General features: G+C 38.3%; 1 protein-coding gene across 3 annotated transcripts in view; it reads left to right on the top strand.

Moving 5' to 3' along the window:
- ATG10 (autophagy related 10) overlaps positions 1 to 13,680 on the top strand; it is a 277,175-nt gene that overhangs the window by 171,146 nt on the left and 92,349 nt on the right. For all 3 annotated transcript variants that reach the window (XM_005683389.3, XM_005683388.3, XM_005683386.2), the window contains exon 4: positions 13,247 to 13,385. In XM_005683389.3, coding sequence (XP_005683446.1) covers positions 13,247 to 13,385 — 139 coding nt within the window. The remainder of the gene's footprint in view (positions 1 to 13,246; positions 13,386 to 13,680) is intronic.

The following is a 13,680-nucleotide window of genomic DNA, read 5'->3' as shown; positions in this document are numbered from 1 at the left end:
CTGAGGGAAGGACATGTAGTGACAGAACGAAGCGTACAAGGAAACTTTTTTAGTGTCTGCAAGAAGAGTTCATTAGGAAGAAGCTTGGGTGATTGGAGATGTTCCTAAAAATCTGTCTGGATAGATGATATGGTCATTGAACTAGAAATAAACCTTGGAGAATGAGGATTAGGACATTAAAAGGGTCAGCCCTACATAAAACTGGTTTATACCTGAAAGAGCTGAAACAAAAAAGGTTAAAACCACACACACCAAATTTATAGATATGGTAAAATTATATCTACTCTGCTGCTACTGCTAAGTCACATCTACTCTAGGACTCTGCGTTTTCTCTAGTAGCACTTACTGTGATGATAATTGTAATGATTTGTGTGATTATTTGTTTATCATATCTCCTCCCTTTATGGCACAGTGTCTGCTGTTCTTTTCTCTGTTCCCAGATAGGACAGAGTCTGGAACAAGAATTGGCAAATTTGTGGCCAGGTTCCTATTTTTGTATAACTCACGAGTTAATGGTTTTTGCATTTTTATGTGGTTGAAAAAGAACAGTGTTTCATGACACACTGAAATTATATGAAGTTTAAATTTTAGTGTCCATAAATAACATTTTATTGGCACAAAGCCACAGTCATTGATTTACATATTGTGTGGGTTGCTTTTGTGCTACAGTGGCAAAGTTGAGTGGTTTTGACAGAGACACATGGTTCACAAAGCTTAAAATATTTACTACCTGGCCCTTTAAAAAATGTTTGTTGACCCTTGATGTGGAATTTAGAAGAAACTTCATAACATTTGATAAATGAATGAATAAATCAGTACCTACTATGTGTCAGATAGTTTTATAGTTTGTCTCGTTTAATACACTTTAAATAAGAGGAAAATGCCTTTGTTTAACAAATAAGGAAACTCAGGCTCAGGGGGATTAAGCAGTCTGCTCATCCAGAGAGCACAGAGTCAAGAACTGAACCCAGATCTAACTCCAAATTCCATGCCCTTTTTCACATTTGACTATATACTACACTTCTCTAATATGTAGGTGTTTTTAATCTGTGATTTGAATGTACCCTTCCACCCCTGTAGAAAGATGAGGACTTTTGCTGTGTTCTCATTGTTGCTTAAATAGTACCTTTAAAGGCAGCCCTTACCTCCCTGTGCCCCATCTTTGTCCTGGCACAAGCATAGGATATGCACTTATGGAGTTCTTTAAGGGATTCTCCTAGTAAAAGAACCAACAAAGCAAACAAATAAAGCTTATTCACAGCCATACAATTCTGAGACAGTTTTGAGGAAGGAGAAGGTGCTCAGGCTCTCTTGAAGGTCCTGCAGAGGAGTTTTCTGCTCATTCCCAGACATGGTTCTGTGCACATGCCAAGACAGCCCCTTCTGAAATTACTAGTGCTTGCCTTTTGGTCTGTTTATCAAGACCTTCTCAGTTTCACTCTTTGGCAATGAAATTACCTCATTTCTGGATTTGAGTATGGACATTTATGCATACGCTGAAGGAATTTGCAGTTTATTTATCAAGACATTAAAAAAATCTCACTTGTTTAAATTAGGGTAGTGCATTCTCTTACCTTAGAAAATGACTTCAGCCTAACTTTAGCCTATCTGATTCAATTATCATCATTCTTTGAAGGCTCAGATTTTATCATCCCCTCAGGAAACCTAATGTAAAATTTTAAGATAGAAAAAAATAGAAAAGGGGTGAAGTTCACCAAGTGGAGACACAGGTCCTTTAATAAGGTTCTGCTTACTACTTATAAAAATACAATAAAGGAAATTAAGGAAGGCCTAAAGATGGACTTGGTCTATGGACTGTAGCTGGCTTTTGTAAATAAAATTTCACCAGAGTATGGTCACATCTGTTTGCCTGTTGCCAATGGCTGCTTTCATGCTATAGTGGCAAAGACTTTATGGTCCACAAAGTCTAGAACACTGACTATATGTGCCTGTAAGAAAACTGCAGATCTCTGGAAATAGGGATATAAGAAAAATTAGAAGCGGACTTCCCTGGTGGTCCAGTGGTTAAGAATCTGCCTTCCCATGCAGGGGACAGGGGTTCAGTCCCTGGTTGGGAAACTAAGATCCCACATGCCCCATAGAGCAACTAAGCCTGTGTGCCGTAACTATAGAGCCCGCATGCTGCAACAACAAAAAGATTCCACATGCTGCAACAAAAGAGTCCATATGCCACAACTAAGACTCAATGCAGCCAAATAAATAAGTGTTAAAAAAGAAAAGAAAACTTAGAAGAACTAGGATCATTTAACTAGGATCAGATACATCTGAAGACAGTAAATTGGTTCATATTTTTGAGAGGATATTACATAAAAGATGACCGTTGTTTCTTTATTTTCTGAAAGGATAAACCCAGTGGAAACTGATTTATCCTGTAGCATAAGGGAGAATTTTGGAGTTCTGAAGTTAAAACTCAGCATGGCATATATGGCAAGACTTACACATTGGTGGTTACATGTGTGGTCAGAAGTTTATTTCTTTTTGGCACCTCAAATTTCACTATTAAGAATTCCTTTTGAGGACTTTCCTGGTGGTCCAGTGGCCAAGACTCCTCACTCCCAATGCAGAAGGTCCAGTTTCAATCCCTGGTCAGGGAACTAGATCCCATATGATGCTACTAAGAGTTGGAATGCCACCACTAATGATTCCACATGCCAAAACTAAGACCTGGTACAGCCAAATAAATAAATTTAAAAAAAAGAATTCCTTTTAATTAATGTTATCAGTTACAAATCCACTGCTGAATGTAATAATTGATAAAGGAGTATCGTACTAAACCATCAATGGCCATTGATACTCTAGCAAATCAATCCCATCCCAGCAGAAGTTTGGGAGTGGAGCCCAAGAGTACAAATTTTAACATCCCCTACCTTCCCACCCCTACCCCAAATCTCATCATCTTTGCAGAGTGAAGGAGCCCTGGGCTTGAAGCCTGGGGGCTCAGGTTTGTGCTCTGGCTAATTTCTTACTTGATGGGTGACTTTGGACCTTCCTATAGAGCCGAGGAACAAGTGACATAATGTATACAAATGTTCTTAGAAAAATTGTGAACCATTTTAACTGAGGCTGGCATTAGGTAACATGCAAAGGGTAAGCCTGAATAGAAACACCTTCAGCTGACTCTGAAACTCAGAATACTAGGTAAAAAGTCTTTTCCTCTTCCTTTAACTAGTCATGATTTCCATAAGGAATTTTTGGTTTTCATATCCCTTATTCTGCTAATTCTTTTGCATTTAACTGCTCAGAAATCTTAAAAAGTAGAGGAACCTGAGTTTTCCTTTTAAAAGTCCTCTGAGTCCTTATTTTTTCCTAGGAAAATAATGCTTTTTATATATTGTTCTGATGTAAGGACAAATCATCATTGACATACACTCAGTTCAGTTACTTCAGTCGCTCAGTCATGTCCGACTCTTTGTGATCCCATGAATTGCAGCACACCAGGGCTCCCTGTCCATTACCATCTCCCAGAGTTCACTCAAACTCATGTCCATCGAGTCAGTGATGCCATCCAGCCATCTCATCCTCTGTCGCCCCCTTCTCCTCCTGCCCCAATCCCTCCTAGCATCAGTCTTTTCCAGTGAGTCAGCTCTTCTCATGAGGCGGCCAAAGTACTGGAGTTTCAGCTTTAGCATCATTCCTTCCAAAAAAATCCCAGGGCTGATCTCCTTCAGAATGGACTGGTTGTATCTCCTTGCAGTTCAAGGGACTCTCAAGAGTCTTCTCCAACACCACAGTTCAAAAGCATCAGTTCTTCGGCGCTCAGCTTTCTTCACAGTCCAACTCTCATATCCATCCATGACCACTGGAAAAACCATAGCCTTGACTAGATGGACCTTTGTTGGCAAAGTAATGTCTCTGCTTTTGAATATGCTATCTAGGTTGGTCATAACTTTTCTTCCAAGGAGTAAGCATCTTTTAATTTCGTGGCTGCAGTCACCATCTGCAGTGATTTTGGAGCCCCAAAAAATGAAGTCTGACACTGTTTCCACTGTTTCCCCATCTCTTTTCCATAAAGTGATGGGACCAGATGCCATGATCTTCATTTTCTGAATGTTGAGCTTTAAGCCAACTTTTTCGCTCTCCTCTTTCACTTTGATCAGGAGGCTTTTAGCTCCTCTTCCCTTCCTGCCATACATTAGGTGTCACTAAACATGATTACTGTTCCCTCCTGCCATGGAACCTGTGTTCTCTGCCAGGAATCTCACAGACAGCCTCCTCTGCAGTGCACCTCGCACTCAGCCTTTTTGCTAGCTGCCCAGCTCTGAGTTCAAGCTGTCTTCCTGTCTCCTGCACAGTCTTAAAGGAACCAGGGCCTTCGAAGCATAACACAACCAGCTGTAAACATCCAGAAAACGGCCAGATGTGCTTTGGCGGATTTCTGTGTCCTCCACCTCCTTCCTTGCCCTTGAGCGTGCCAGGCTGTGTCGGATTTAATCCCACACAGGAGACAGATTCTTTCTCTCAGTGGGAACCCACATTGGCCATGTGGATGCTAATTCACTCCCCTCTGATGGAGCTGGGAGAGCAGAGAATGGCAACTCTTTTTTTTCCAAAGGAGTAGTAATAATATTACCGGGCGGGGGGGGCGGGGGGGTGGTGGGGGGGGGCGGGGGCGGGCACCTCACTGAGGTACTATCCTTGGAATCAGCTAGACACTCCACTTTGTTGTTTCAGTGTCACCCCGGATGCTGTTAGACACTTGTCTGCCTGGTGGTGAACTCTCTCTTATGTACTGGATACAACATTTACAGTTGCTAAAAGAATGCCATTGCTTGCAGAGTTCTTGTGACAGTCATGCACTCAAAAGCCACAGAGATCATGAAAAAAAGTCATTCTAGGAGTACAAATTGTGAAAAACCACCCCACTGTAAAATAATGAGCATGTGAGACATACAGAAAAAGGAGGGAGGGGCTACTTGCTCAGAGTCCCACATAGGTTATTTTTATAGTAATTCATTTAAAATGTTTTAAAAATTAAAACTCTTTCTTAAGGAATTGATTTTTCAATGATTGGTCCAAAGGCTTTGCCAGTCTTTATCACTTCTAAAAATATTAAAAGGATGTTGGTTCAGAAAAATCAAGAAAAGTTTGTAACATAGTCCATCTTTCCATTGTGATTAAATGGTTATATGTCCTCTTGTGGATGCAGCTAAAGACAGTCCTGAACCAGTCCTGTACCTTTGTCACTCTTTGGCTTCTTGGCTGTGATTCTGGCCCATAACTGCTAGGTTTGAATTAAGATCCTGACTGGTGGAAGATAAACAAATAGAATCTCATTTCCTCAAGGGACATTATGAATAAAGCTCATTACTTATGTTTGCTCAGTAATAGTAATAGAGATTTCTAGTGATAGAAAAAAAAGTTTTTCTTTTTTCCCTTCCATTACTTTTCCCTGTAGGCTAAATAAAGATATGGATCTCATTTCCTAAGCCCAGTACTCTATTTGGGTTTGCTTTAAATAAAATATCTATGAAGTGTCTTCAGCATGATCACTATTTAATGAGATTTAGTTGTAAAGCTTAATTCATATCAGATTTTCTAAATGAGAGATCACTGTCAACTTATTGTTAATTGAATTCAATAAAATCAAGGTTTCTATAATTAATGTGAACCACTTAATCTTTTAGCTCCTTGAATGAATGTGATTTTCTAAATACAGGTATCGTCTCATTTAATGAAATAGCAACATTGTGAGGAAAATAAATGTACATGTGACTCCTTTTTCTGTTAACTCAATATCAAATTAAATATACCCCAATCCTCTTTAAAATATAACAAAAGAAAAGTAAAAAATATTAGCAAACATACTCAAAATATTAATAGTAATCCGATGGCATCACCGACTCAATGGACATGAGTCCATCAACTCTGGGAGTTGATGATGGACAGGGAAGCCTGGTGTGCTGCAGTCTGCGGGGTCGCAAAGAGTCGGACACGACTGAGCGACTGAACTGAACTGAATCCAATGACATCTAGAACATCAGTCTAAATTGAATATATAACAGTTAAAAAGTGGCATTCTCCAGTACAAAGAGCAGTTATTTCAGGGTCAGTAGATATGGGTCATCGGCCTGCCTCTGCCTCTAATTATCTAGGGACATTGGGTAAACCATCAGTCTTTTGGAGGCTTCTTGTTTGGATCAGCAAGGTGAGTGTTGTGCCAGATGGAATGATTGAAGTTCCTTTCCCTATGATTCTGTACACTGTGATTCTGTGTGTTCTCTGATTCTGTACACTGTAACATAGTAGCAGAAACTATTGTTCCCTTAAAACTTTTTTTTTTTGAGAATTAAAAATATTCAAAAAAGTAGACTAAAAGGTATAAATAACACCTGTGGACCCATCAATCAACCCCAATAATCATCACTCCATGACCAACCATGCCCCTTCCACATCTACATCCTCTGACACGCCTCCTGGGTAATTGTAAGGCCAGTTCCAGACATCAGCCTCTCTTTATCAACATAATCCCTCTGCCATCTGTACTGTTAGCTCTGAGGTCTTAGATATTGTATTTTGTCTTTAAAGAATCTCAAACTGTCTTGCTATTTTTTTCCTTTTTAGTTTTTCATTGAAATTGTAAGATACAGATTCATAGGCAGTAGTAAAAAATAATCAGAAATTTCCCATGTACCCTTAACCTAGTTTACCCCAGTGGCAACATCTTGCAAAATAGTAGTATAATATCACAACCAGGGTACCAGCATCAATACAATCCACTGATTTATTCAGATTGTCCCGTTTTACTTATGCCAGTCTGTGTGTGTGTGGATGGGTGTGTATGGAGGTGTGGTGTGTGTGTTTGTGTATGCAACTTTATCGTGCATGTAGGTTCACCTGTCCATCACCATAATCGATACAGAACAAGTCTCTCATCACAAGGTCTCCTCATGCTGTCCCTTTGTAAACATAGCCACCTCCTTCTGCCCACTCCCCTCAAGACTAATCCGTTCTTTGTTCTCCATTTCTAAAATTTTGTCATTTCAAAAATGTTATATAAATGGAATCATACCGTCTGTAATCTTTTTGGATTGGCTTTTATCACGTCGTAATTCCTGAGAGATTCACTCAGGTGGTTGTGTGTATCAGCAATTTGTTCTTTTCATTGCTGAGCAGTGTAGGATGATATGCCACAATTTATTTAACTACGACCTGCTGAGGGACGTCTGAACTGTCTCAAGTTTTTGGCTATTCTGAATAGAACTACTATGAATATTCGTGTGCATGTTTTTCATTTCTCTGGGATGAATGCCCAAGAGTGTAATTGGTGGATTGTATGGTAATTAGACGTTTAGTTTTAGAAGAAACTGCCATATGGTTTTCCAGAGAGGCTGTACCATTTTGTATACTCCAAGCAGCAATGTATGAATGATCTAGTTTCTCTGCATCTTCACCAACATTTGAAGATGTCACTGCTTGTTATTTTATCCATTTTGATAGATGTGTAGTGATATCTTACTGTAGTTTTAATTTGTATTTCCCTGATGGATAATGATATTGAGCATCTTTTTATATGCCTGTTTACCGTTTGTGTATCAACTTTGGTGATCTTCTGCATTTTTAGTCCTCCATTTACTTCTTTTCTGACTTTAGTGTCAAGGTAAGCTTGCTGGTGAATCACCTGTGATGTTTGTTATACTTATATAGGAGGGAACAGAGCTGCTACAGATGAAGAATTGCTTACCAGGGTTGTCATCTCTGTGTTAGAGTCTCTAGGAATACAAAGATGAATGAGACGAGAACCTTGGTCTTAAAGTTTTAAAACCATCTGGCACTTTGCGAGAGGGAAACAGAAAATATGTAGAAGTCTGAGATTTCCAAATTGCACGATTTCATGAGATGATATTTGCATGGGCATCATAAAGGTGACCACGAACGGATGGAAAGATCCTAGCAGAAACAGGCCAAGAGTTCAGTTCATTTCCTATGAGTTAAGGATGTGAAAACGTCGTTGCTGATAGATGGCTGCCCAGAGCAAGGTGCTGGGTGAGAGCAGCGCTCCCAGTTGGAAGACAGGCACTCAGCTGCCAGTGGGATAGTGGCTGGAATGAAACTTCTAATTGGCTCTTTAGGAAGCTTTCTCTACCCCCTCTCTCTTATTTCTTCAGCCTCCAAACTGTTCCAGAGAATCTGAATCTATGCCTAATTGAGCACCAGCTACAAGCACCTGGTGTCAACACCAGCACATACATGAGTGCTTAATTTCAGTTTGGGTAGAGGACAGTCCAGTAAACAAGACTGGGAGCTGACTGTGGCTCAGATCATGAACTCCTTATTGCCAAATTCAGACTTAAATTGAAGAAACTAGGGAAAATCAATAGATCATTCAGGTATGACCTAAATCAAATCCTTTATGATTATATAGTGCAAGTGAGAAATAGATTCAAGGCATTAGATTTGATAGACAGGGTGCCTGAAGAACTATGAATGGAGGTTCATGACATTGTACAGGAGGCAGGGATCAAGACCATCCCCAAGAAAAAGAAATGTAAAAAGGCAAAATGACTGTCTGAGGAGGCCTTACAAATAGCTGTGAAAAGAAAAGAAGTGAAAGATAAAGGAGAAAAGGAAGGATATACCCATTTGAATGCAGAGTTCCAAAGAATAATAGCAAGGAGAGATAAGAAAGCCTTCCTCAGTGATCAATGCAAAGAAATAGAGGAAAACAATACAATGGGAAAGACTAGAGATCTCTTCAAGTAAAGCAGAGGTACCAAGGGAGCATTTCATGCAAAGATGGGCTCAATAAAGGACAGAAATGGTATGGACCTAACAGAAGCAGAAGATATTAAGAAGAGGTGGCAAGAATACACAGAAGAACTGTACGAAAATGATCTCCACGACCCAGATAACCACGATGGTGTGATCATTCACCTAGAGCCAGACATCCTGGAATGTGAAGTCACGTGGGCCTTAGGAAGCATCACTACGAACAAAGCTAGTGGAGGTGATGGAATTCCAGTTGAGCTATTTCAAATCCTAAGAGATGATTCTGTGAAAGTGCTGCACTCAGTATGCCAGCAAGTTGGGAAAACTCAGCAGTGGCCACAGGACTGGAAAAGGTCGGTTTTCATTCCAATCCCAAAGAAAGGCAATGCCAAAGAGTGCTCAAACTACCACACAATTGCATTCTTCTCTCACAGCTAGCAAAGTAATGCTCAAAATTCTCCAAGCCAGGCTTCAACAGTTCATGAGCCCTGAAGTTCCAGATGTTCAAGGTGGATTTAGAAAAGGCAGAGGAACCAGAGATCAAATTGCCAACACTGAATCATTGAAAAAGCAAGAGAGTTCCAGAAAAACGTGTATTTTTGCTTTATTGACTATGCCAAAACCTTTGACCATGTCGATCACAACAAACTGTGGAACATTCTTAAAGAGATGGGAATACAAGATCACCTGACCTGCCTCTTGTATGCAGGTCAGGAAGCAATAGTTAGAACTGGACATGGAACAAGAGACTGGTTCCAAATAGGAAAAGGAGTATGTCAAGGCTGTGTATTGTCACCCTGCTTATTTAACTTATATGCAGAGTATATCATGAGAAAAGCTGGGCTGGAAGAAGCACAAGCTGAAATCAAGATTGCTGGGAGAATTATCAATAACTTCACATTTGCAGATGACACCACCTTTATGGCAGAAACCAAAGAAGAACTAAAGAGCCTCTTGATGAAAGTGAAAGACGAAAGTGAAAAAGTTTGCTTAAAACTCAACATTCAGAAAACTAAGATCATGGCATCTGGTCCCATCACTTCATGGCAAATAGATGGGGAAGCAATGGAAACAGTGACAGAGTTTATTTCTGGGGCTCCCAAATCACTGCAGATAGTGACTGCAGCTGTGAAATTAAAAGACGCTTACTCCTTGGAAGAAAAGTTATGACCAACCCAGATAGCATATTAAAAAGCAGAGAGAGTACTTTGCCAACACATGTCCATCTAGTCAAAGGTATGGTTTTTCCAGTAGTCCTGTATGGATGTGAGAGTTGGACTATAAAGAAAGCTGAGCACTGAAGAATTGATGCTTTTGAACTGTGGTGTTGGAGAAGACTCTTGAGAGTCCCTTTTATTGCAAGGAGATCCTACCAGTCCATCCTAAAGGAGATCAGTCCTGAATATTCATTGGAAGGACTGATGCTGAAGCTGAAACTCCAATACTTTGGCTCCCTGATGCAAAGAACTGACTCATTGGAAAAAACTCTGATGCTGGGAAAAATTGAGGGCAGGAGGAAAAGGGGACGACAGAGGATGAGATGGTTGGATGGCATCACCGACTCGATGGACATGAGTTTGAGTGAACTCTGGGAATTGGTGATGGACAGGGAGGCCTAGCATGCTGCAGTCCATGGGGTCACAGAGTCGGATATGACTGAATTGAACTGAACTGAACTGAAAGGACAGTCTTGCCAGGAATTTTATCCTCTCTAGCAATACTGAGTCTTGGTCAACCTATATCTGCAGTTTTATGCAGAAGTCATTAATGACCCAACTCAGTATTTACTTACAAACTGGACAATGATGGTCTAAGAAGAGAAACAGCTCAATAGAGAAGAATAGAGAATAAAGACACACATACACACAAATCTAATTTATGGTAAAAGTGTATTAAAATCAATGGGAGGAAGATGGATTATTGGAAATTATCTGGGAAAAATTCTTCACACCTTACAGAAAAACAAAATTTGTATTTTGTTTAAAAACATGTATACGTGAGAGAGAGAGACATAGTGAGTGTGTAGAATAAACAAGTTTAACATTTGTATAATTTTTAAGGATGAGATTGGACATAGCACAAATTCGTCCAATGAAGACAGATTATTTAGAAGCTGCAAATAGAAAATGTACAGCTTTGACTACATGAAAGTAAATTATACATACAAGGAACAAAGTTAAAAGAAAACTGAGTGAAAGCATTTTATGCACATACGTATCAGACATATATTTGCACACTTGTGTATTTATGCAGCACAGAGGTATATATATTTCTGGTAATATGTTATTTCTAATATACAAAGAGTTTATATAATTCAGTAAGAACAATGGAAATCAAATATCTGAAAAATAGGAAAGGGATAAGAACAGGTACATCACAGAAGAATACAAATTACTCATAAATACATGAGTAGATGTTCACTTTCATTAGTAATCAAGAAACTAGAAACTAAAACAAAAAACTGATATTTAAAAATTCATCAAATAAGCAAAAACCAAAAATAAATAATCTACAGGATTTATAGGAATTGGGAAAAGACATTCTTTTACATTTTTGCTGGGAATATAGATTGATACATCCTTTTTCTGAGGACAAATTGATAGTATCTGTTGAAATTTAAGATGCATGTACCCTCTCATACATTTATGTTACCTTTAGGAATCTGCACCATAGAAAAATAGAGGTGTATAAAAATATATGTGCTAAGATATTCACTGCAGCATTAGTTGTCGTAGCAGAAAATTATAATTGAGCTAAAATATCTAGCAGTATGGAAATGTTTAAAAAAGCAAAAAACTATGGTCATATAATGCGATATAAAAGAAGCAGCAAAATCTACAGCACTGACATGGCAGCACATGGACGTATGTTCATGAGTGAACAAATCAAGGAACATGCATATATACCATGGTTTAAGTGGGGATGCAAAGGTGGGGTATAGGTGGATGTAGTATGTGTATATATGTGTTTGCACATCAAAAAATAAAAACAGTCTGGAAAAATTCACAGTGACCTTCTGAAATTAATTGCAAATCTGAGATACTAAAGTGCTGGGATGAGGGGAATTTCAATTTTTTGCTAATGTACTTGTGCAGTGTTTGCAGTTATTTTTAGCCATAATGATTTTATAATGTTAAGAAAGAATAAAAAAGAAAGAAAAGAAATTATAAATGCTAAACAACTCAATCTTTGAGCAAAAAGAATGAATTTTGGCTGAAAGAATTGCTTTAAAAGAAGATGTATTCATCTTTACCTAATGAAATTTAAATAAACAAACAGGAAAAACCTCTTTCTTGCTACTGTATTAATTTTCTGTATCTGGAATATTTATTTCAGTGGTTTCTTTTCAGTTACTTAATTCATTGTGTTTAATTAATAGTGTTTACTAGAGTTTAGTGAAAAACTATTTTGTAAATATCTTCAGTTGTGGTTTATCTAGTATAATATCTCCCCCAGTGAATTGACTGTGAGTAGGGAATTAGTAAAGCAGATAAGAGATCTGGAGAGTAGTCTCTGGCTTTACTTATCTCCACAGGAAACCTTATTTCATGTTGATAAAGTTTGAAATCTTTCCTGTTGCTCTTTTCAATTGTTCATTGTTGTTACCATTTTAATGAAAGGTAGAAATGAGTCAAACCAATCTGCTTCTTCTGTTCTACTAAAAATTAATGTCAAAGAAAGTTCTTCAGCCCATTAAATAAGTGAATGTGGATGGAATCAGATTCTGACTCAACATGTCCAATTAATTGCTTCCAAACGTTAAGATACATTATCAACAAACCCTACACATAATAATAATAAAAAAATCAACTTGTAGAGAATGATTAGGTGAGATGTGAACTAGCTAGAACCATCTTTGCTTACAAAACCCTGTTTATGTTGACATTGATATTTGCCATCTACTCTATTATAAATCAAGATTTTTTGTAGAAATGTACCAAAGATGGCACAATAATAAAGAAAACAGATTCATCTCAGGTTTTGAAATGTACCTAACAAACTCAACCTCTTGCAAAATAACTTTTTTATTCAAAATGGAACTGGGAATTGTTCAGCACACAATGAATCATCTTTTGGCAAGTACAATAGAATCTTTAGGGACATTTCACAGTATCTTGCTCAATTGTTAGGATGTTTTTAGCTTTCACAGGTAGGGAAGAAGGTAGCTTGTATAGCTATCATCTTGTTGCTAAAATTGTACAGTAAAGATTTTTCAGAGTTGCTGTTGCAATAGATCTTTTCACTTTTTTCCCCTCTTCCTGTTTCTTTACTCAGAGCTGCTTTGTCTCTCGAAAACAATCTGGAATTACTTAATGCTAATGTTTTCTGGTTTTACTATTTACCCAGGACTCAAATGTTAAACATTAATGTGGGAAACTCCCTTTTCCTTACCTCATAGTCCTATATTTATTTAACTGTTATTTTGCATGAAGAAAACCTCAGCTTTCTCTTTGTGTGTTGTTAATGTGCTTCTTTTTATTGACAGCCACATTCTGTTTTTGTATTTGCTTTTTTTCAGGAGGCTGTAGATCCCCCCCTGGATGATTTTGAGGTAACCGAGACCACCACGGCAGCCGAAGTGATTAAATATGAGTATCATGTCTTATATTCCTGCAGCTACCAAGTGCCTGTGCTTTACTTTAGGGCAAGCTTTTTAGGTAAGACCATGTTGGAAGCTAAATGTAAATTCATAACATTTACATATAAGGCAGAAAGCAGATTTGGAAAATTATTCTTGAGAGGAAAAAAAAAGAGTTAAAAATAAGAAAACTGTGGGTGAGGTAAGGTTTTACCAGTAAATTTTCTCATGCTTTAGAAAGAATATCAAGACTTTAGAGTGAATGATATCATCTCAGCCCTAAGTCTGATCTGCAGATTCTTGGCCTCCTGCCCAGCGTTGACTAAGCCCCCTGGCCCTTTTTCTTTTCTTTACTTTAAACAAGTAGGAACAAC

The sequence above is a fragment of the Capra hircus genome, chromosome 7 (assembly GCF_001704415.2).
Source record: "Capra hircus breed San Clemente chromosome 7, ASM170441v1, whole genome shotgun sequence".
In the NCBI taxonomy this organism is placed as follows: domain Eukaryota; kingdom Metazoa; phylum Chordata; class Mammalia; order Artiodactyla; family Bovidae; genus Capra; species Capra hircus.
The sequence above is the reverse complement of the archived record's forward strand: the minus strand, read 5'-3'. Positions and strand labels throughout refer to the sequence as shown.